Source organism: Pseudophryne corroboree, chromosome 5 (genome assembly GCF_028390025.1).
Source record: "Pseudophryne corroboree isolate aPseCor3 chromosome 5, aPseCor3.hap2, whole genome shotgun sequence".
Taxonomy (NCBI): Eukaryota; Metazoa; Chordata; class Amphibia; order Anura; family Myobatrachidae; genus Pseudophryne; species Pseudophryne corroboree.
Window position 1 is genome coordinate 604,051,166 of NC_086448.1, and position 21,969 is coordinate 604,073,134.

At 44.9% G+C, this 21,969-nt stretch overlaps 1 protein-coding gene across 1 annotated transcript in view; it reads right to left on the reverse strand.

Annotated features, from left to right (window-relative positions):
- Nucleotides 1–4,389: 4,389 nt before the first annotated feature.
- Nucleotides 4,390–21,969, reverse strand: part of IMPA2 (inositol monophosphatase 2) — a 112,867-nt gene continuing 95,287 nt past the window's right edge. Inside the window, exons 6-8 of the mRNA XM_063923448.1 lie at nucleotides 16,993–17,101; nucleotides 16,606–16,757; nucleotides 4,390–4,837 (exon numbers count right to left, since the gene is read on the reverse strand). Of these exons, the coding sequence (XP_063779518.1) occupies nucleotides 4,728–4,837; nucleotides 16,606–16,757; nucleotides 16,993–17,101 (371 nt within the window). The 3' untranslated portion in view covers nucleotides 4,390–4,727. The remainder of the gene's footprint in view (nucleotides 4,838–16,605; nucleotides 16,758–16,992; nucleotides 17,102–21,969) is intronic.

Sequence of the window (21,969 nt, forward strand, 5' to 3'; positions counted from 1 at the left end):
CCTCTTGCATTCCCTGTTTGTGCTAATACACTACACAGGGGGTTCTTGTCAGGTATTGTGTTGCCTTGAGCTTTCGGATATGTCAGCTACAAAGGGCAATGGTGCTGGGGCTGATCCCACATTGCGTGTTGGTGACGCTGCAGACACATTTGAGGAAAACATAGCAGCTGAGGGTTCAGGTTCTGGGGATCCTTACCCCCAAGCGCGACTGTAGCAACGGGGGATCAAAATGACCCACCTTGGGCTACCTTCTCCACGCTATTGAATACGCTGGTAACTAGACTAACACCCCCTATGGGACCTCCTGTGCCGGTACAACCGCTTATGGTCCCCGCGGTTAACCCGCCATGGGCAGATCAACTGTCCACTCAGTTACAGCAATTGAACCAATCACTGACTACTCAGAAGTCTAACCCTCACTCGCGTAAGACCAAGGAATCCTCTAAGCGGGCCATTATTTCCTCACAATCCACCAACGCCCCAGACACCTCGTCTGATGAGGATGGCGTTTATACTGACCCCACAGATTCTGATCCCGACGCTTCTGATGGCTAAGCTGTTTCACAGGTGGATGTCCCTGACTTGTTGGAGGCTATCAGGCTCATTCTTCAAATTACTGATGACCCGAAACCTGATGCTGCCCCTAAGAAACCGGACAGGTTTAAATGTCAGAAAGTGGTTAAACAAGTTTTACCTCATTCTGACCATTTCGTTGACATACGTCAGGAGTGCTGGGAAAATCCAGGAAAGAAATGCACGCCTTACAAGAATATGCTGGCTCACTACCCCCTCGCAGCGGAGCAAAGTAAAAATTGGGAAACACCCCCGCCAGTGGATTCGCAGGTGGCGCACTTGGTGGTATTCTCAGTTCTGCCTGTAACTACCGTCACATCTCTGAAAGAACAGACAGATAAGCGTGTGGAGGTTTTTTAAAGGCAATTTACACCCTAACTGGTGCTGCGCATAGGCCCACCATTGCAGAGACATGGGCTGCAGAGGCCATAGAAGCGTGGGCTCAGGAGCCGGAGGCAGAGTTGCCTTCCAATGCTTCTGATCATGCTAGACAATGTCTGTCATATATTGTCACAGCGTCTCATTATATTAAAGAGGAGGCTTCTGATGCCGGTATTCTGGCGGCCAAGGCTTTTACTACGTCTATTTTGGCTCGCTGTTTTCTCTGGTTGCGGTCCTGGTCTGTGGATCTGGACTCTAAGAAAACCCTGGAGGTACTCCCTTTTAAAGGGAGACATTCTTTTCAGAGAAGACCTCAACAAAATAGTAGCTGATTTAGCTTCTGCTAAAACAGCATGTCTACCTAGTACTGCTCCTTCAGTGCCGAAATCTAAGAGTACTCCCTTTTCCTCCTTTCCTTTCATCCTCCAGGGAAAGCAAAAGGTCAGGCGTACCCGAAACAGGTTGCTTCCAAAACTGACAAGCCTGCCGCATGACGGGGCGGACCTCCCTCTGGGGGATCCCAGGGTGGGGGGCCGACTTCTAGGGTATACCCAGGAATGGTTGAAGACCACTTCCGATACCTGGGTACGGAAAGTCGTCACTCGAGGTTACGCCGTATCCTTCAAGAACCGTCCCACTCATCGATTTTGCCTGACAGACATCCCTTTGGATCAGGTGAAGGTAAAAACTCTTCATTTGGTGGTACAGTCCCTCCTGAACACAGGAGTGGTAGTACAGGTGCCTCTGGCTCAGAGAGGCAAGGGGTACTATTCACCACTGTTCCTAGTCCCGAAACCAAATGGGTCCTCCCGGCCCATTCTCAACCTCAAATCCTTGAACAGATTTGTGAGGGTCTCCAAGTTTCATATGAAAACTCTTCGCTCTATTGTTCTGGCATTGGAACCTGGGGATTATATGGTCTTCCTGGCCATACAGGATGCTTACCTGCATATTCCCATTGCAGTGTTGCATCAGCAATACCTGAGGTTTGCGGTTGGCAACCTCCATTTCCAACTTCAGGCGTTACCTTTTGGTTTAACCACGGATCCGCAAGTTTTCACCAAGGTCATGGCGGTAATGACGGCTGTACTCCGCAGTCAAGGGGTCAGGATCCTACGACTTGTTGATACTGGAAAATTCCCCAGAAATTCTCCTACGCCATCTGGATCTGACTATCCAGTTTCTGCAAGCCCACGGGTGGCTCATCAACTGGAAGAAATATTCCCTGGTACCTGCTCAGAGCACGGTGCACCTGGGGCATTGTTGGACACTTACAAACACAAAGTTTGGATTGAGCCTGATATTATTCCCGTAATGGCAAATACAGCATCTACGCGTATGCTGGGCGCGAGGACGGCGCAGATCAGCGGGAATTGGGAGCACCTGTTTCCTCTTAATATAAGGATGTTTAGGAGAGCATAAGCCACGCTACTGAGGAAGGACTTTGGTCTGAAACGCGTCTAGCGTGGCTTTAGGAGGGATACCCTGCGTGGCTAAAGATCTTGGGTTTGATACAGCACTCACAATCCGGAAGTGAGTGTTGGAAAATTCCTCGGACATCAGGAACTTACCTATGCTGCTTTGCCAGTGGGGAACCCGTTATGCTGTATTTTCGTCAAGTGTTTGTAAGTGCATATTTGTATTAAAACTTTGGTTGTCTTTACATACTTGCACTATCTATATTTCTTTTTTATGGTGCCGTGTACTTCACCATGGAGTCTGCATGAAAGACCTATTACAAACCTGGAATTGATGCACCCGCTAGATGCTGTATTTGCCATTACGGGAATAATATCAGGCTCAATCCAAACTTTGTGTTTGTAAGTGGATCTCTTTAATAAAATCTGAATCTTTTTTAAATAATCTGCACTATTATACATTTTTTCTTTTCACATGGTAAACTGTGGAAATCTACGGATTAAGAACAATCTGCTCTTATGTTGATTACTTCCCTAAACGTTAAGTACTACTAATTGATTTATTATTCACACTGGTGATAAGTGTTTTCGCATGGAGTTTTTTGAATATAAATTGTGAATGTGGTATTCTCCTTAGCGCTGGAGTGTGTATATCTATCTTTTCTTCTATTCACTGTTTCTGAGTAACCTGGATGCGCTACTCTGATATACATAACTAGCTGCAATATAGGGTTTTTTTTTGCACACCAAAACTGGTAATATTTTGTATACTATAGGTTCTTAGAACACGTCCCGGCTATTTACCTAAGGTGGTGTCTTCTTTTCACCTTAATCAGGAGAGTGTGGTTCCGGCCTTTGCATCTCCTTAATTGTCTTCCAAAGAGCGGTCTTTGGATGTGGTACAGGCTCTCCGTAGCTATGTGAAGAGAACTGCCTCCATCAGGAAGTCGGATTCTCTCTTTGTTCTGTTTGGTTTTCACAAACGTGGCTGGCCTGCTCATAAGCAGACCCTGGCCAGATGGATTAGAATGGAGATTGCACATGCTTATGTACAGGCTGGCCTTCCAGCTCCTGCTACCATAAAGGCCCATTCTACTCGGTCGGTTGGACCTTCTTGGGCGGCCCGCCGTGGTGCAACCCTTGAACAATTGTGCAAGGTGGCTCCGTGGTCCTCAGTGAACACGTTCATATGGTTCTATGCCTTTCATACTTCCGCCTCCCAGAATGTTTCCTTTGGACGCCGGGTTCTTGTGCCCGCTACAGTGCGTCCCCTCCCATAAGGAACTGCTTTAGAACATCCCCAATGTCATTCCCTGTGGAGCCCAGTGTACCCCGCAGCAGAAAACAAGATTTATGGTAAGAACTTACCGTTGTTAAATCTCTTTCTGCGAGGTACACTGGGCTCCACAGGGCGCCCACCCTGACGCACTCAGCTTCTTTGGGTTGGTATGGCATTAGCCGCTGACACTTTCTCCTGTCGTGAGAATGCGGTTGTCGTTTCTCTTGCCTGCTACTGCATTGGACTGGTTAACAAAAACTGAGCTCCTGTGCACGGAGGCGGGGTTATAGAGGAGGCAGCGCTATGCATTCTGGGAAGAAGGTCAAAGCTTAAAGCCTGTTGGTGCCTCGGATCAAGATCCTACTCTACACCCCAAGGTCATTCCCTGTGGAGCCCAGTGTACCTCGCAGTAAGAGATTTAACAACAGTAAGTTCTTACCCTAAATCTTGTTTTCTATGGCATAACATGTTTAATGGGGTACTACTGTATGGTGTAATGTGACTAACGGCCACTACTGTGTGGTGTATGGAATGTGAATTAGTACTATTCTGTGGCTGCGCTCCTTCCCATGAAGCCACACCCCTATATTTTTTGCACACGCCTTTGGCGCGTACTGTCTCTATTTCAAATTCAGGGGGAGGGGAGGCAGCAATTCTCTTTCATTTACAAGTAAGGCCAAATACTGTGCAATTAAAACATATACATACATATACACAAAGTTTTATAAAACTGCCATGTAAAAATGGGATGGTTTTTATGAAGAGAACAATCTTAACATTGATACTCAATAATTACAGAAATGCTAAGTTTTAGTAACCTGAGAATGTGACTGTGAAAAAATAAAGTTTAATTTCCCAAAACATTTTGGATTATAGTTCCGGGACAGTTGTGAAATCAGCATTTATATTACTCACACTTCTAAATTTACACCACATTTACTTTAAACAATGGCATGCTATTGAGAAAGTCTGTACACTTAGACACCAGAGCAGGCCATTATTGTGTTATGTCCACCACCACCACTTGGGTGTAGGTTTGCTGCAATAGTTGGAATTTCCATATAAAGTGACATTGTTCAGTCATCTCTCCCGTAGTCAATAGTCTGTAACTCCTGAGCTATGCCCTGTGCCAGTTCCATTGTACCAGCAGCTACCACACGGCATGACATGAGGTCCAAAGGTCCACCTAAAGAAAGAAAAGATATACTTTTGTTATACCAAATCAGCATGTGACAATTTCTTATAAACTTATTCTTTTACAAAACTGCATGTTATCCTCTGCTATTCAACCATGGCTGCCCAACGAGGATATGGGCACAAGTTGAGGGGACGAGCCCGCTCTACCAGGGTTTTTTTTTTTTTGTAATTCTGGTCCTATTGGAATGACGAGTTAGCAGCTGCATGCACCAATCACCAAGCCTATGTTCAGCTCTCTAAAGCTGTGTACACACGGTGAGATCCTTGCTATGTCCGATTTTGACTATGCGATTTCCCTTTAACTCCCCCAGAGTCCAGATAGCACAGATTTTGACTATCTGTACTTTCGATTTTGTCTATGTATGATTCTGACTAAGTGCCAATTTTGACTATACTTTGTACTAGATAATCAAGACTGACTTGCCTGCACATTCTATCTAGCCATGCGATACCGACCCTGCGCGAGTGTGCATCGGGTTCGAAACGATATCGCAAGCTGCCTAACACCTTAAGATGTGCACTAACTTTCCTTAAGATTTTGACCATATAGTCAAAATCTTACACATTTATCTCACCGTGTGTACACACCTTAACCGACTATTTTCCCCCAAAAAAACTGCTACAAAATGGTCAGGTTTTTCTTATTAGTGAATTAGGTGAATGATTTTAGTTAAAAGAAATGATTTTAGTTAAAAAAGAAAAAACATTTTTTTTAAATATTTTTTTTTCTCAAACATCGGTCGGGAAGATCGGTTACATCGCAACATTACTTTTTACCCCCAAGGAAGCTGCCAGCTACACAGTGGGGGTCTGGGGGGGGGGGGGGTTGTTTTACACTTTCCCAGCAGCTGCCATTGTCTGATGCCGCCGGGTGGGGGATCCTGCCGTGCTGACCCATCAGCAATGATCGGCAGCACGGCAACACTGAGGGGGAGAGTGCAAGGAGGCAGAGGGACCTTCCGGTCCATCTGACAGCAGCAGCGGAGGGAAGTTTCTCTTCCCTACCACTGTTAACACTGTTTACCTGACTGGTCGCATCCTGTGCAACCAGGTCAGATAAGACACTTGCTGTTGTGGTCGCATCTGATGCAAACATGCCAGGCAAGTGGTTAAGGGATATACTTAATTGCATGTTGGAGATGCTAATTGTGCCCCGTCAGATATCAAAAGGTAATCCGCTACTATGTGGAAGTGGAGTGAGTATATCCGGTCTAAACCTGCTTGCAAGTTTGGCTGCAGCATCTATTTATTTATTTTATTTATTAACAGTTTCTTATATAGCGCAGCAAATTCCGTTGCGCTTTATAATTGGAAATAACAATGATATAACAAACTTGGCAATAACAAACAGTCATCGAGGTTAGGAGAATATCACGCATACAAGTGATAGAGGACACAAGGAGAGAACGAGTCCATCAGCGAATAAGAGAATTTGTCTTACCTTGGTAAATCCTTTTCTTTGAGTCCATAGGGGGCACAGGAGAAGCTCAATGCTGGGTATAGGCTGGGTTGGGAGCAGGCTGGCACCAAAAGGGTTACTTAAAAGTACCCAGCAGGCCTTGCCTCCCTTGTCCTATATACCCCGCCCCCAGTTTTAGTAGCAAGCCCAAGGCAGGAGCGGAAGGAAGGCCACCACACACAGGAAGACACTGCAAAGATGGTTGGCCACACACCGCCCACACAGGAACTCTGATCCGCAGGACAGGTGCGTCAGGGAGGGCGTCCTGTGCCCCTATGGACTCAAAGAAAAGGATTTACCAAAGTAAGACATAAACCCTCTTTTCTTTTTCGTCCACTAGGGGGCACAGGAGAAGCTCAATGCTGGGACGTCCCAAAGGGTGGGGACACTCCTGGACTGTGCAAGGGGCTGCGTTCCGCTCGCCACCCCTGTCGGGATTGTGTGGCCGGGATTCCGGCCGGCGGCATTTAGTACTGATCCCGAAGGTATGCCGCCGTATAGGCGTGTTGAATGGTCAACCAAAGCCATCTGGCCAAGGTCTGTTTGGACACCGGCCACCCCCGTTTGTGGGAATCCAGTAGCACAAACAGGGTGTCCGAGCATCGTATATCCTTGGTTTTGTCCTCATAGATACGAAGAGTGCGAACTACATCTAAGGAAGCCTCCTCAGGACTAGACGCAGTTAAGGCCAGCATCAAGATTTCATGATTCAGATGGAACCGAGACACCACTTTAGGAAGAAAACCTGGGCGAGTACGAAGGACCGCCCTGTCCGAGAGAAACAGTAGGTAGGGCGTGCGCCAGGATAAGGCACTGAGATCAGAAACTCTGCGCACCGAAGAGATAGCCAAAAGGAACAAGGTCTTCCACGTGATCCAACGTAGGTCTGCTGAGTCCATGGGTTCAAAGGGAGCCGTACGCAACGCCCCGAGGACCAGTAAAAGGTCCCACAGAGCTACTGGAGGTACAAATGATGGGTGCACATGAAGCACATCCTGAAGGAAAGTTTTTACATCTGGAATGCTCGCAAGTTGTTTTTAAAAGAGCACCGAGAGTGCCGAGACCTGGACCTTCAAGGACAACAACTAGAGTCCCAGATCTAAACCTGACTGGAGTAAGGCCAAAAGTCAAGGCAATCTAAAAGACTGCAGGCTGAAGTGACGGGTCATGCACCAGGAAAAGTATGCTTTCCAGATGCGGTGATAGACCTTGGCAGATGATGCTTTCCAGGCATTAAGCATTGTTTTGATGACAGTCCTGGAAAACACCTTTCGTCTCAGGATGGATGACTCAATAGCCACGCTGTCAAAGTGAGGCGGATGGGGGCTGGATGTACACAGGGTCCCTGGGACAGAAGGTCCGGGCGTACTGGGAGATGCCACGGGGCGTTTATGGACAGATTGAGAAGATCTGATACCACGGGTGACGTGGCCAATCTGGAAGCACCAGGATCATCATGCCTCCCGGTTGCTTGAATTTCCGGAACGCTTGAGGATCTCTCGTGCGAGAGCCAAACCGGCGGACCTGCCTGTTGTGGCAGGATGCCATGAGGTCTATGGCCGGTATTCCCCACCGAGACACCAACTGGTCGAACACTGCCGGGTGGAGTTTCCACACTCCCGACTGAACGTCTAGTCGACTTAGGAAGTCTGCTTCCCAGTTGAGTACCCCTGGAATGAACACTGCTGACAGTGCCGGAAGATTTTGCTCGGCCCACAGGAAAATCTCTGTTACCTCTGGCATGGCCCTTCGACTTTGAGTGCCGCCCTGTTGGTTGATGTAGGCCACCGCCGTCGCGTTGTCCGACTGGACTTTGACTGGTCGGCCGCAGAGAAGAAATTGAGCTGAAAGTAACATGTTCAGTAATGCTCTTAATTCTAAGACGTTGATGGGGAGCTCACTTTCACAGGTAGTCCAGCGACCTTGGAACGTGCGAGGCTCCGAGACTCCTCCCCACCCTCAAAGACTGGCGTCAGTGGTGATCACGGTCCAGTCTTGAATCCAAAAGGGTCGTCCCTTGTAGAGATTGGCTTGTAGGAGCCACCACGTCAATGACAATCAAACCTCTGGGGTGAGGACAATGGTCTGTGAGCGAATGTGGAGAGGAGAACCGTCCCATTTGCGAAGGACCTCCAATTGCAGAGGGCGAGTGTGGAACTGGGCGTACTTCAACATGTCGAACGCCGCCACCATGAACCCAGAACTCTTATACATGTGTGAACCGATACAGGGGGATCGCTCGCTGCAGTTCTTTGCAGCGATCAGGTCAGAACTGCGCATGCACCGACGCCACAGTGTGCCGGCGCATGGCTGACAGCCGACGGCTGTCATTGCCTAGCGATTGCCTCTGCTTGTTTGACAGGCAGAGGCGGTCGCAGGGTGGGAGGGGGTGGCAAGGCTGCGTTTGGCCGCCGTTTTGTGGGCACGGTCCAGCCAACGCAGACATGGCTGGACCGTGCGGGGGACGGGCCTCAGCGGCTGCGTGACGTCACACGCAGCCGCTGCGAGACGGGCAGCGACGAGTAGCTCCCGGTCAGCACACAAAAGCTGCGCTGGCCGGGAGCTACTCCTGAAGTGCAAAAGCATCGCCGCTGTGCGATGCTTTTGCACTTCTGCGACGGGGCAGGGACTGACATGCGGGGCAGGGACTGACATGCGGGGCAGGATAGCTTTGTGCTGGGCGTCCCCCCGCATGTCTTTGTTCCTGATCGTAGCTGTGCTAAATTTAGCACAGCTACGATCAAGTCGGAATCACCCCCACAGTGCGCAGATGGAGAAGTGTTCGGATTCTGGTCTGAATTACCTTGATCTTGTCCAGAGGCAGCAACGCTGGACTTTGGAATTTAACAATGCCTCTAAATGAAGGATCGTCTGCGAGGGCGTCAAGGATAATTTTTCTTCCAGTTCATGTTCCAGCCATGAAATTGTAGTATCTCCACTGCAGAGTGAACATGTTCAGGGAGCGTCTCCTGGGACTATCCCAGAAGCAGGAGGTCGCCTAAGATGGGTAGTTTTTTTTTATTCCGGAGCATCTGAGATGGGCAGCAATCACTGCCATAACTTGTGTGAAGACTCATGGAGCCGTGGATAGGCCGAAAGGGAAGGCTTGAAATTGGTAATGACTGTCCTTTATTGCAAACCGGAGATACCCTTGGTGGCATGGTCGAATTGGAATATGTAAATATGCATCCTGGATATCCAGGGATGCCATATAAACCCCAGGTTCCAGAGCCCAGATTATAGTTCTGAGAGATTCCATGTGGAATTTGGGGACCCGCAGGTAAACATTCAACTTCTTGAGGTTGAGTACGGGTCGATACGAAGCGTCCAGCTTCTGAACCAAAAAGAGCGAAGTGTAAAAACCTTGTCCCTGTTGTTTCGTTGGTACTGGAACGATGACCTTGGTGGTGAGAAGGGAGCAGACTGATTATTGTAGCGCTGCTGCATCTCCAGTGAGCCCCGTCGTGAAGAATCTTCTTGGACGGCGGTGTCAAAAATCAGGGCATATCCATGAGTGACAAATTCCCTGACCCAGGCCTCCATCGTGATGTCCAACCATCGTGTGGCAAAGGACAGTAGTCGGCGCACCACCCTTGGATCCCCCAGTGAGAAGACCATCCCGTCATGCCGCAGGCTTGTCGGTGGGTTTTGTGGTTGGGCGTCTGGTAAAGGGAGGAGGCCTGGCCCTTCCTTGAAAACGAAAGGGGCAAAAGAAAGGTTTAGTGTTCGGGGCCGCTGCTGACGGAAGGAAGGCGGTTTTAGCAGTCACCAGTGAGGTTACAATGTAATTTAAATTCCTTGCCGAACAAGGTATCTAGTTTGAACCCAACCAAATCAAAATCTCTCTGCACGTTACATCTGGCCCACCTGCAGTGCAGCATGGTTTTGCCCATCAGTGTGCTTTTTTGATTTGCTATCAAACCTGAACTACCCCCATTATCAGATAAGCAGTTTTATTGATGTATGCATATTTTTATTATTGTAATCTGGTGAAGGTTTTTTCTTATTTTATTTTTTTAAAGTTCACTACATGTCTGGCTTTGATTTTGTGATTTTGCCCCCCACTCTCAGCTGAAAGGAGAGGCCCATCATACAATGAAGGGAAATCTCAGACAAGTTTAACAGATTTTATTCATAAGTTGTTACTAGGCCAATTTGTGCCCTTATTTATAGATAATTTGTGTTTTTGAAAGTATTATACCAGAAGAAGCCATCTTCAGCAATGCGTAATTAGCACACAAATTAACTATAAATAGCATCCACGCCCTTTTTCATTTTCAGATTTGAATTTCTCAAAACCATGGAATCAAGTGATTTTTACAAATTATTGACACAAAATTGCTCTGTAGAAAAAAAGAAGAAAAAAAAAGCCTCAATGCTTTATCTTAATTATAGTACAATAAACTACTTAAGCATGCACCACCCATCATACTAGTTTGTTAGAGGCACCTTTAGCTGCAGTTACAGCTGTGAAGCTATTTGGCCAAGTCTCTACCAGTTTCCACATTTGAACACTTCACATTCTTTTTTTTTTTTTTTTTTTTATAGCTTGCTTGTGTTCCTTCAGGTTTTACGGAAACTGCTGTTAAGCTAGTATATTAGTTAGATCCCCAGTTGCTATACCATTAAAAGATTCCCCCAAATCTGCCTGAAAGAGAACACTACCAGGGTTGTTATACCACACTCGCTGACCTCCCTAGCAAGAGTCCTATTTGTATGGCTGGTCACAAATTCACAGTTGCGTCATTCTTTTCAGTTCTTTATGATGAACTTTATAGAGCTCCAACTGATATTTCAAGTCTCAGATCTTCTCATGTGCCTCCTCCAGTGCAGTAACAAGGCGGCACTATGTCCCATGCTGGCAATGCCCCCTACTCCGAGGGGTGGGGCCGCCAACACTGATTCTTTTGGGGAGCACATGAATGGTCACACACTCAGGGTATTTTTTTTTATTTTTTTATTTTTAAATACCCTGAGAAGTGCGGGGAGAGGATTCATAGGGACAGAGTTTTCTCACAAACTATGTCCCTGCATGCGATACCTACATCTGGTATATGCAAATGTCGCATAGCAAATTTGGCCAATTTTAAACACATCCCATGCCACTAACTGTTGTTCATTTTTTAAATAGGCCATACTGAGACACTTTAATCTTACAGCATTGGACCAAAATCAACTAATAACTTTATTTAGTTTCATCTCATAGCATAAGGTGTAAATATTAATGTAGTCAATTATAGTTAGGAATGTCAAAATAAAATAATTACATTACAGTATTTTGTAATGAGTGGTACAAGTTTCCAGAATAAATTAATTTTGATCCCATAATGCGGGACAAAAAAAAGAAAATAAAAAGAAAGAGAAATAGGTCAAAGGTGGGCAAACGTTGGATATAGTGAACTCTATGGCCCTCATTCCGAGTCGTTCGCTCGTTCTTTTTTTTCGCATCGCAGTGAAAATCAGCTTAGAGCGCATGTGCAATGTTCGCACTGCGACTGCGCTAAGTAATTCTGCTATGAAGAAAGGATTTTTACTCACGGCTTTTTGTTCGCACCGGCGAACGTAGTGTGATTGACAGGAAATGGGTGTTACTGGGCGGAAACACGGCGTTTTATGGGCGTGTGGCTGAAAACGCTACCGTTTCCGGAAAAAACGCAGGAGTGGCCAGAGAAACGGGGGAGTGTCTGGGCGAACGCTGGGAGTGTTTGTGACGTCAAACCAGGAACGACAAGCACTGAACTGATCGCACAGGCAGAGTAAGTCTGGAGCTACTCTAAAACTGCTAAGTTTTTTTTGTTCGCAATATTGCGTAAACTTCGTTCGCACTTTTAAGATGCTAAGATACACTCCCAGTAGGCGTAGACTAAGCGTGTGTAACTCTGCTAAATTCGCCTTGCGACCGATCAACTCGGAATGAGGGCCTATGTTCTATAAGTTGCTTTAATCGTTTGTGCTCACGATTCTTCCTCTTACTTGCACACAAATGATCCTTTTAATTGCACACAAATGATCCTTTCAAACACTTTATAAATCATTAAGAGACTGGAGGGTCAATGTCATGAGAAAGGCAAGTGGACCTAGATTGACCACTGCTGTAAGCAGCAGAAACACTTCCACACACTGGAAGGTATATATTAAATAGGTCATAACTGGTAATCTGTGGGAGGTTTGTTTTGTCTAATGCTCAGAACATTTTCAACGTCTACCCCAATACACTAGCAAATATAATTATTTCCTAGGATTCACAGATGCTAGTCTTTAATATTCCCTTTATAGACCGTTCTCATGTTGTTCTACTAGAAAAAACTATGAAGCCGGCTGCTTTGTTTACCATGATCCTAAGGCCTCCTAGTTAGAAAGTCTGCTTCTGATCACTGCTAACTTAACAAGCATTATTAACCTCTGATATAACCTACTATTCATCACTTGGTCCTTCACAGTTACACTACAGAGTAGAACCTCATGGAAGGGTGACTTGGGGGATTTAGGCAATGATGCGTCCCATTGTATCTCGAGTGCGCCGCCTGACAGCTCAAACGCGCACAGCCAATCAGGAGAGTGCCACGACGTGGCGCTCCCTGATTGGCTCAAGGGACCCTCTTTGACAGCAGTCACGGGGGGTCCCGGCAGTCGGGGAAAGGGGTCCCATGTGTAAACATGGGACCCCTTTCAGTGCGTGGTCCGTGTTTTGCGTTTTTTTATTTTGCAAAGTACGTGGATTACAAACTCTGAAGAGGACCGATCTACACAGGATTTTTGTGAGTATAATTTTATTTACAGGTACCCCGTGGATTCTACGTGGACAAGGGGACCGAGCCTCGTGTCAACATAGGTAAGTGTGTATGTTGGTGTGCATGTATGTAATAAAGTTATACTGTCACGGTGTGTGTGTGTACTGTTTTTATTTGGGTATTTTTTTTGTAGTAGAACTACAGGTACCAGCGGGCCCGTTTCCCCCCCGCATGCTGGGACTTGTAGTTCTGCTACAAAAAAACAATATTCTTTTTTTGAGACTTGGCTATCAGCCTCCCATCTGCCGCCCTTGGATGGATGGGGGGGGGGGGGGGGGGGGACAGCCTCGGGCTTCACCCCTGGCCCTTGGGTGGCTGGAGGGGGGGACCCCTTGATATAAGGGGACTCCACTCCTCCAGGGTACCCCGGCCAGGGGTGACTGGTTGGGGATTTAAGGCCACGGCCGCAGGGACCGGTATAAAAGTGTCCCCCGGCTGTGGCATTCTCTCTCTAGCTAGTGGAGCCCGGTGCTGGTGTTAAAAATACGGGGGACCCCTACGTCTTTTGTCCCCCGTATTTTTGGCACCAGCACCGGGGCCCAGGGGCTCCCCCAAACATGGGACTCCTCAAAGTGTCCCATGTACAGGTTAGCATAGCTGGGCGCGAATCTGGTCCCCATGGCCGTTCCCATCACCTGTAGAAAAAAAGTGTTGAGGAAAAGAAAATAATTGTGTGAGAGGATGAATAGAATGGAATCCAAAATAAACCTATTTTGTTCCTCACTGAGGTCTCAATCTTTCATTAATCTTTCCAAAATAACTTCACAACCTTTGTTGTGTGGAATATGTGTATATAAAGACGAGACATCCAATGTTAAAAAAGCATAAGAAGCCTTCCATTTGATATTCATAATTTGAGTAAGAAAATGTGTGGTGTCTCGTATATGTGACCTCAGTGAGGACACCCGAGATTGTAAAAAGGAATCAACATAAAATGATAAATTTGAGGTGAGGGAATTGATTCCAGAAATTATAGGGCGACCAGGAGGTGTGATAAGGGATTTATGGATTTTGGGTAAATAATAAAATGTGGGAGTGGTGGGGTGAAGAACAAATAAAAATTGATACACATCCTTGGATATGACCCCCGCCAAGTGAGCCTTGTCAAGCAGAGATTTTAATTCTATAATAAAAGCTTTTGTAGGATCTCCAGGCAACTTATCATAATATTTTTTGTCATCCAATTGTCTTAATGACTCTGTGATATAGTCCTTCTTATTAAGAATTACTATTTCCCCCCCCCCCCCCCCCTTGTCTGCTTCTTTTATTACCAATGATGTATCTTGTGTTAATGATCTTAATGCTTGTCTTTCTTTTCTAGATAGATTAGATTGTTTCCTTCTATTTTGATTGACCTGTTGGGTATGACATAATTCTTTAAAGTCCTCAAGGGTAATTTTATAAAAAAATTCTATGTTATTACTTTTTGATGTAGTTGGATAGAATTCAGACTTTTTCTTGAATAATTCAATATTTTTAATGTCATAAATTTTCTTTGGACTGACCGGATCTGCCCCATTGTCATCCATAAGTTCTTCAAGTGTTGCTAATGCTCATTCATCAGAGCTATCTAATAGTATTGGAATGGATACTTCATTATTTTGTTGTAAAGCTTTATGAGCGAAATAACGCTTTTAATTTATGTGATAATTATGTTTATTAAAATTTCTAACTGATCCAGTGGTAATTGATTTATTGAACAATTTGAGACACAACTCATAGCGCTGGTACCTCTTTGCATATTGTTTATATTTTAGCGGGGTCTGACAAACCCCTTCCAGCTGCTGTGGTATTTCTAGTGGGTAATATATTTATTTCTTTTGTTTCACTGATGCGTTTTTCATGTTTTTTTTTTATTGAAACCGACTTGTTCATACTTTTACATCCCAGTGGACCTGGAGGGAGAATATAATAGTGTGCCGAGCGCAGCGAGGCACCGTGCAGCGAGCCATTCGAGGGGACGTGGTACACTTATATGGTGTCCATGTCGACCTATGTAGACATACACACAAAAAACAATTAAAAACGCATGTCTGTATTTTGACCTGTTGGCATTTTACATGTCGGGATTTTGTCCATCGGTCAACTGCTGTTGGGATTTTGACCGTTGGGATTTTGATTGGAGGCATTTCATACCGATCCCGTGTCCAGATCTTAGTGACCGGTGACCAGATCAACGTTGGGTCTGGACATGCGGAAGTTCGGTTCACAGCTCTACTCTTAGGAAAAGCCAACTCTGACACTTTTGGCAACCTACCAAAGCAACTTTGCGGTGTGGGCAACATAAGGATACTACTGTACTATGGGCATGCATGCTATTATAAACAGGGAATATACTGACCAGCTTACTACTAAGCATTCTCTCAACATGTTTAACAGTACCTAAGTAAGGACGGTCTCTTCCAACATTACAAAAGAGCATAATGCCTGGGTATGTTCGCATCAACCAATACTCAATGCCCCAGAGATTGCACTTATTTGCTGCCAGCACCTCCTGACCTCTCAGTATATAAATACTTGTACAATATGTAGCAGATCACCATCCCATCACTTAGCCCCTGGCCAGTATATCTCCTCAGTCTTATGTTGGAATTTCTCACATGTAAGTTGGGAAAGCTGGGCAGCATTGTTAATGGTGTGGGTATGTGGAGGATTAGCAAAGAAACATGACTAACTAGATCATAAAATTTAGAAGACCGTAAAGTCTACATTACAGATATCAGCAGTAATCTACAATGATTAAGCACATTATTCACTGTAAATGTGATTCTGAGTCTCACGTAACGCCGTATGTGGCCGCATGTAGCGAAATATAGCAAACACAGGCACCTTTAGAATGTAAGCTCTCAAGAGCAGGGCCCTCTTCCCTCATGTGTTTATCCTTTCTTACTTTAATAATCTTCAACTGCACCAAATCCAGCAGTCTTCTGCCACCTGATACTTATTCCAGTGTCATCTGCTGATGTAACTATGTTTATTTACCCTGTACTTGTCCTATACTGTCATCAACTGTAAGTTGCTGTTTTCCTGTTTGATTATTTGTTTATGTATTCTGTAATTGGGCGCTGCGGAACCCTTGTGGCGCCATATAAATAAAGGATAATAATAATAATAATAATAATAACCTTTGCCTGCAATGCAGAGTTGGACACATCATGGCCGCTTCCCTCAGTAGGTGACATGGGAAATTCTGGGTGAGAACCGGACAACAACCGCCTAATGGGAGTGTCCTGGGTGTGTAGCCAGAGTTGTGTCCCATTGCGTATGCAGTGGGGACACCTACTTCAGACGATACCACTGCTCCCAGCATGTGGTAGGTGCTCGTGCTGACACTAGTGGCGACAGCTGAGGTAGCAGATGGGAAAACCAGGGGGCGGCACGCGACGGCTTGCATATATTCACATTAGTCTTCCACTAGCAAAACATCTGTGCCACATACAGAGCGGAATGCAACTCAAAATCAGGCCCTTCATTTGTAACTTGGTATATGTACAGGGGAAAACCTACCCAGCGTGTCTATGACAAACCCTCCAGCTTCCCGGATAATTACAGTTGCTGCTGCCAGGTCCCAGCAGTGCAGTCCGTATTGGTAGTAAGCATCAGCAGCTCCTGAAGCTATATAACATAGGGCTAGTGTGGCACTTCCAATCACTCTAATCCTGGAGACAAAACAAGACTGATCAATTCAAAAAAGGTTTTGTATTCTCCATCTTTATCCTTGCTTTAGCTGTAATGGCAGAACTTTAGAAAAATCAAAATACTCATTACATGTCAACATTCGTCATACAAAGGGCTTGATAACATCTTCCAAATTTCTAACAAAATGTGCCAGGCAAACCCCTCTAGCCTATACAGTTAGTAATCTGGCACAGGTTCCTCTTTTCAGCTACTTACCCATGAGCTTGGAATTTTAATAGTCTCTCCATATTTCCCAAAAACAATTTTAAAGTAGCTGGATCACGTTTTGGTCCAATTTCAGTTAAAATTAAGCTGTTCCTGATACCTGGAAGGACAATAAACATTTATGAATACTGCTAAATATAAAAATAATTTTTATGAACCAAAAAAATCTTTCAAAGTTTAGTAGTGAATGAAAGGAAGTATGAGAACACAGCAACGGAAAGACTAGTCGTCTGCTGGAGATGGGGTGATATGCGAATGGAGACACAGAGTGTTCTATGGCAAGGCATCAGCTGGGTGCTAAAGTGATGCCAAAAAAGCCCAGTATGTTCATTCCTGCCAAAACTATTAAACAACTAGATCCCGGGCACGAGAACACGTGACATTCATTACCAACATTGTAGCCAGCAACCTTAGCATTCCCCAGCCTCAAATTCACTTCTTTGTCACCAGAATCCTTCAACATTAGGGTTGCCACCTCATGCATCATCGATTCCTGGAGATCCACCCCCCCCAGACACGGGCGACTCGGTGGCGGTGAGGGGGTAACGTCACCTGGCCCCATAGCCCTGCATGCTAATATGGATGCGATTGTCCATATTGGCTTGCAGGGATAAACGAGCCGGCACCAACAATGAACGAGCGCGGTATGCTGACCATTGGTCACCCGTTGAATCTGCTAAAATGGTCAGGCTTCCAATGTACTGCAGATATCGCATGCGGGGAATGGACATACAGTAGTGTGCTATACAATCCACGGTTATGTATAGAAAAGCAGCAGTGTGGTGGCTCTGAGCTAAAGCCAGGACACTGAAACAAGTGCTGCGGTGCTGGACTGGCAGCCAAACATGGATATTATTTTCCAGAGACAGATATTCCAAAACGGAGACTCTGCAATCAGGCAGCTAAACTATACATAAAAGACATGGCAACTGTAATCATTACAGGAAACACAAGAATTCCATATGATTTAAGCAATTGATAAGAGATGAGAAACCATGTGTATCACCGTAGGATGAGAAGCTATTTCCCAGCATGACAGAATGAAGACAGGCCACCCCAGTCCTAACGATTTTTAAAACAGCATACAATGTATACAATACTTTGCTTAATCGGGCGCTATTCCAATAATATAATTATTAAAATGTACCAATCAAATTTTGTTTATGGAGCAGCTCCTACGTGGCAGCTGGATGCCTTTATGCACTAGGAAATAGATTGAATTTCAATAGAAACACTAAGGAGCGCTAGTGATATATTAATGAAAAATATTTTAATTGATTTTTTAAAAAGAATTTTTAAAAAGAAGATTAATTACCACAATTACCAATTTATCTGATAATTACAAGGTAACAAATACCACAATAATAAGAATAGAGTGAATATATAAATCAGCTGATTAGCTCATATAAAAGATGCAGTTCTGCAGTCCAAATTTATAGTCAGGAAGTCCTCCAATTTAGTATAATATTGTGAGGAGTAGAGAGAGCGTCCCACAATTTTTGTGAATTGATACTTTGTGTTTGTTGTAAGATTCCTCGTTTTACGAGGCACTGGTCTCACCCATAATAGCTGGTCTCTGCTGATTCCCGTCGATGGTCGTTTGCAGCGTAGACTGCGGGCGGCTAAACGTGTGCCTCTTAGAGATGTTTGGAGGAGGCGCCGCACGTTCACAACAGTCGGTCTGCTGACGGGGCTTTTCAAGCACAGCGGTGAAGTGTAGAGATGTATCGTCTCGTCAGACGCCAGCAGTGGGGAGACTTTGAGTTTAAGCAGGATGTTGTAGAGGATATGGAGGCTCCTTCACGGACAAGCAGTAACCACAGCCCTCAACGCGTTTCTCCGCCCCAAACAAACGGCGGTTTCATCAGGAGGTGTAGACATCCAGTGGAAAGATCAGTGGGTATTTAAGTCCCTTTATGTCCAATCAACGTTGGGATGGTGGCATGCACACCTGAGTTTTTACTCAGTGTTTAGATTACTTAGGTGGATGTTTTAGAAAGCTTTGTATCCAATCAGGGGTAATTGAGTTGCAAACACCTGAGTGGTCCCTCGGTGCTGCATTCATTATACAATCAGTTCATATCTTATGATTGGTACAGATGTGTTGTTTAAAAACAGAAAAACAAATAAAACAGAGCAAAATTTGTAATACATAAATAAACATATCGAATAGAGGCACTAATCACATGAGTCCCCACAAATTCAAGTAGCGTGTATATATTGAGCATGTTACTATATATCTCGATGTTTCTTATTTTTTATTTTTATTATAGGATTCTTTCATCATAACAGGGCTCATGTGTTCCATGCCCCCTATCGATCCACACGTATGAATAACCAATACATATATGTATATATTACTTCAGACTCTAATATTAAATAGAGAGCGGCATCCTATAGAAATATGGCCATGTTCTAATCCAGGCCGGCATCCCAGAGGGACATGGTTGCGGTTTTTACCTTAAGGATCTCTTAAAAAAGATTTATAGTTCTAGATACCCTATCTTAAACGAGCAGCCACAATAGTCTAGTGGGTACGCAATTGGGCTTTGGTAAGATAGGTCATCAGTTCGAGTCCAGTCTGGGGACAATAGCTACACATAGTTATTATTTATATAATTTTTATTTTTTACAAATATTTACATTTTTTATTTTTTAAAACTTTGGTGTTTGTAGCGTTTTTATATACATATGTTTATACACACCACTGCTGATTATCAATAAGAACCAGAATATAGAGAACATGAATACATATATACACACAAACAAAAAAGTGAAGAAATTTTATCTATATGTTGCTTTCCGTTCTCCAGGCAAACATAATAAGTCCAAGTAGCGGAAGTCACAGTAGTGCAACATTATCCATTTGAAAAAAGCTAGTCGTTAGCAAGTATATTATTTATTTCACCCCTTTCACTTCTCATTTTTAATATTATCAGGGGGCACACCCAGCTAGATTAACATCTGGGTATAGCTCAAAGGGGAGGGAGGGGGGGGGGGGGGGGGAGGGGAAAAAAAGGGGGGTTAGCAGAAAGACCAAGGGAATTTTCGTTTACACGTTATTTAGCTCAATATTTTCATTAAGACCCAAGGGAAACAGGGTATCTAGAACACATATCCAGTAGGCTTCCCTATTACAAAGGAGATTATATCTGTCCCCACCTCGGGGTGTCTGTTTTATATGTTCTATTCCCTGTATATGTAGAACCCCACAGTCCCCTTCATGTAAAGAGTTAACATGTCTAGGTACACTATGGATTGTTGATTTTTTATTTATTAATCTTCTGTGTTCCAAAAACCTAGTATTAAGGGAACGTGTGGTTCTGCCAACATATTGGCTCCCACAGTTACACGAGATTAGGTAGACAACAAATGTAGTATGGCAGTTTATATCGCCGCTTGTTTGGGGCGGAGAAACGCGTTGAGGGCTGTGGTTACTGCTTGTCCGTGAAGGAGCCTCCATATCCTCTACAACATCCTGCTTAAACTCAAAGTCTCCCCACTGCTGGCGTCTGACGAGACGATACATCTCTACACTTCACCGCTGTGCTTGAAAAGCCCCGTCAGCAGACCGACTGTTGTGAACGTGCGGCGCCTCCTCCAAACATCTCTAAGAGGCACACGTTTAGCCGCCCGCAGTCTACGCTGCAAACGACCATCGACGGGAATCAGCAGAGACCAGCTATTATGGGTGAGACCAGTGCCTCGTAAAACGAGGAATCTTACAACAAACACAAAAGTATCAATTCACAAAAATTGTAGGACGCTCTCTCTACTCCTCACAATATTATACTAAATTGGAGGACTTCCTGACTATAAATTTGGACTGCAGAACTGCATCTTTTATATGAGCTAATCAGCTGATTTATATATTCACTCTATTCTTATTATTGTGGTATTTGTTACCTTGTAATTATCAGATAAATTGGTAATTGTGGTAATTAATCTTCTTTTTAAAAATTATTTAAAAAAAAATCAATTAAAATATTTTTCATTAATATATCACTAGCGCTCCTTAGTGTTTCTATTGAAATTCAATCTATTTCCACCCCAGTCCTAGCATATCCCGGGCAGCACAGTGCGGTTCTGCAGCTTCCCGGCTCAGTGCAGGTACAGGCTCTGAGGTCCGTCGCCGCGCGATGACGTCAACAAAGTTTGGCACGCAGCGGCGCAGACTACCTCTTCCAGACGGCTGGGTGCAGCTGGGGGCAGGACCTCCTCTCCTGTCAGGCTGGCGGCAGCAGCGCAAAGGGCATGCCACCGCACTGTACATGAGTTGGTAACGCATGGGAGGGGGCGGGGCGGGTCCCCTTATTCCGGGAGAATCCGGGAGACAGAAAAAGCCTCCTGGAGGGTTGCCACCAAATCCTGGAGAATCCAGGAAATCTGGGAGAGGTGGCAACCCTACGGCAACCCTACTCACCAAACTCCTGTATGCTGCAATACAGTGATCTATCCGATCCATCCATCACGCTCATCTGCCTCCCAGCCCACATCTAACCGGTAGCATAGTCAACTACACCCACCAATTTCGCAGTCCTCCATGACAATACCGTTCACAATATTGATCTTACTTCTGACAAATTAGTGCCCCCCCCTTTTTTTTTATGTGGTAACATTTGTACGACACCCTGACACCCCCCCCCCCCCCAAAGAAAAAAAAAAGAAAAAAAAAAAACTGGGCATACACTGTTCCATTGCCTGCTGGAAAAGCAGATAATCAGCTGGTCAGGCTGATAATTGAACAGTGTATTGTCGCGACCGGGCAGTAATTATTGGTGTCGGACATGCATATTATATAAAAATATTTGTGACATTATGGAGCGGATTCTGGAGTTGGCAGTAAACAAATCATGGCACAAGGACATATCAGGTTGCAAATTAATTTTTCTGCATGCAGAGTTAATACTGGCTGCTTTTGTATATAGCCCACAAATACTGGGCAGATTTATTTTTACACTAGAATAA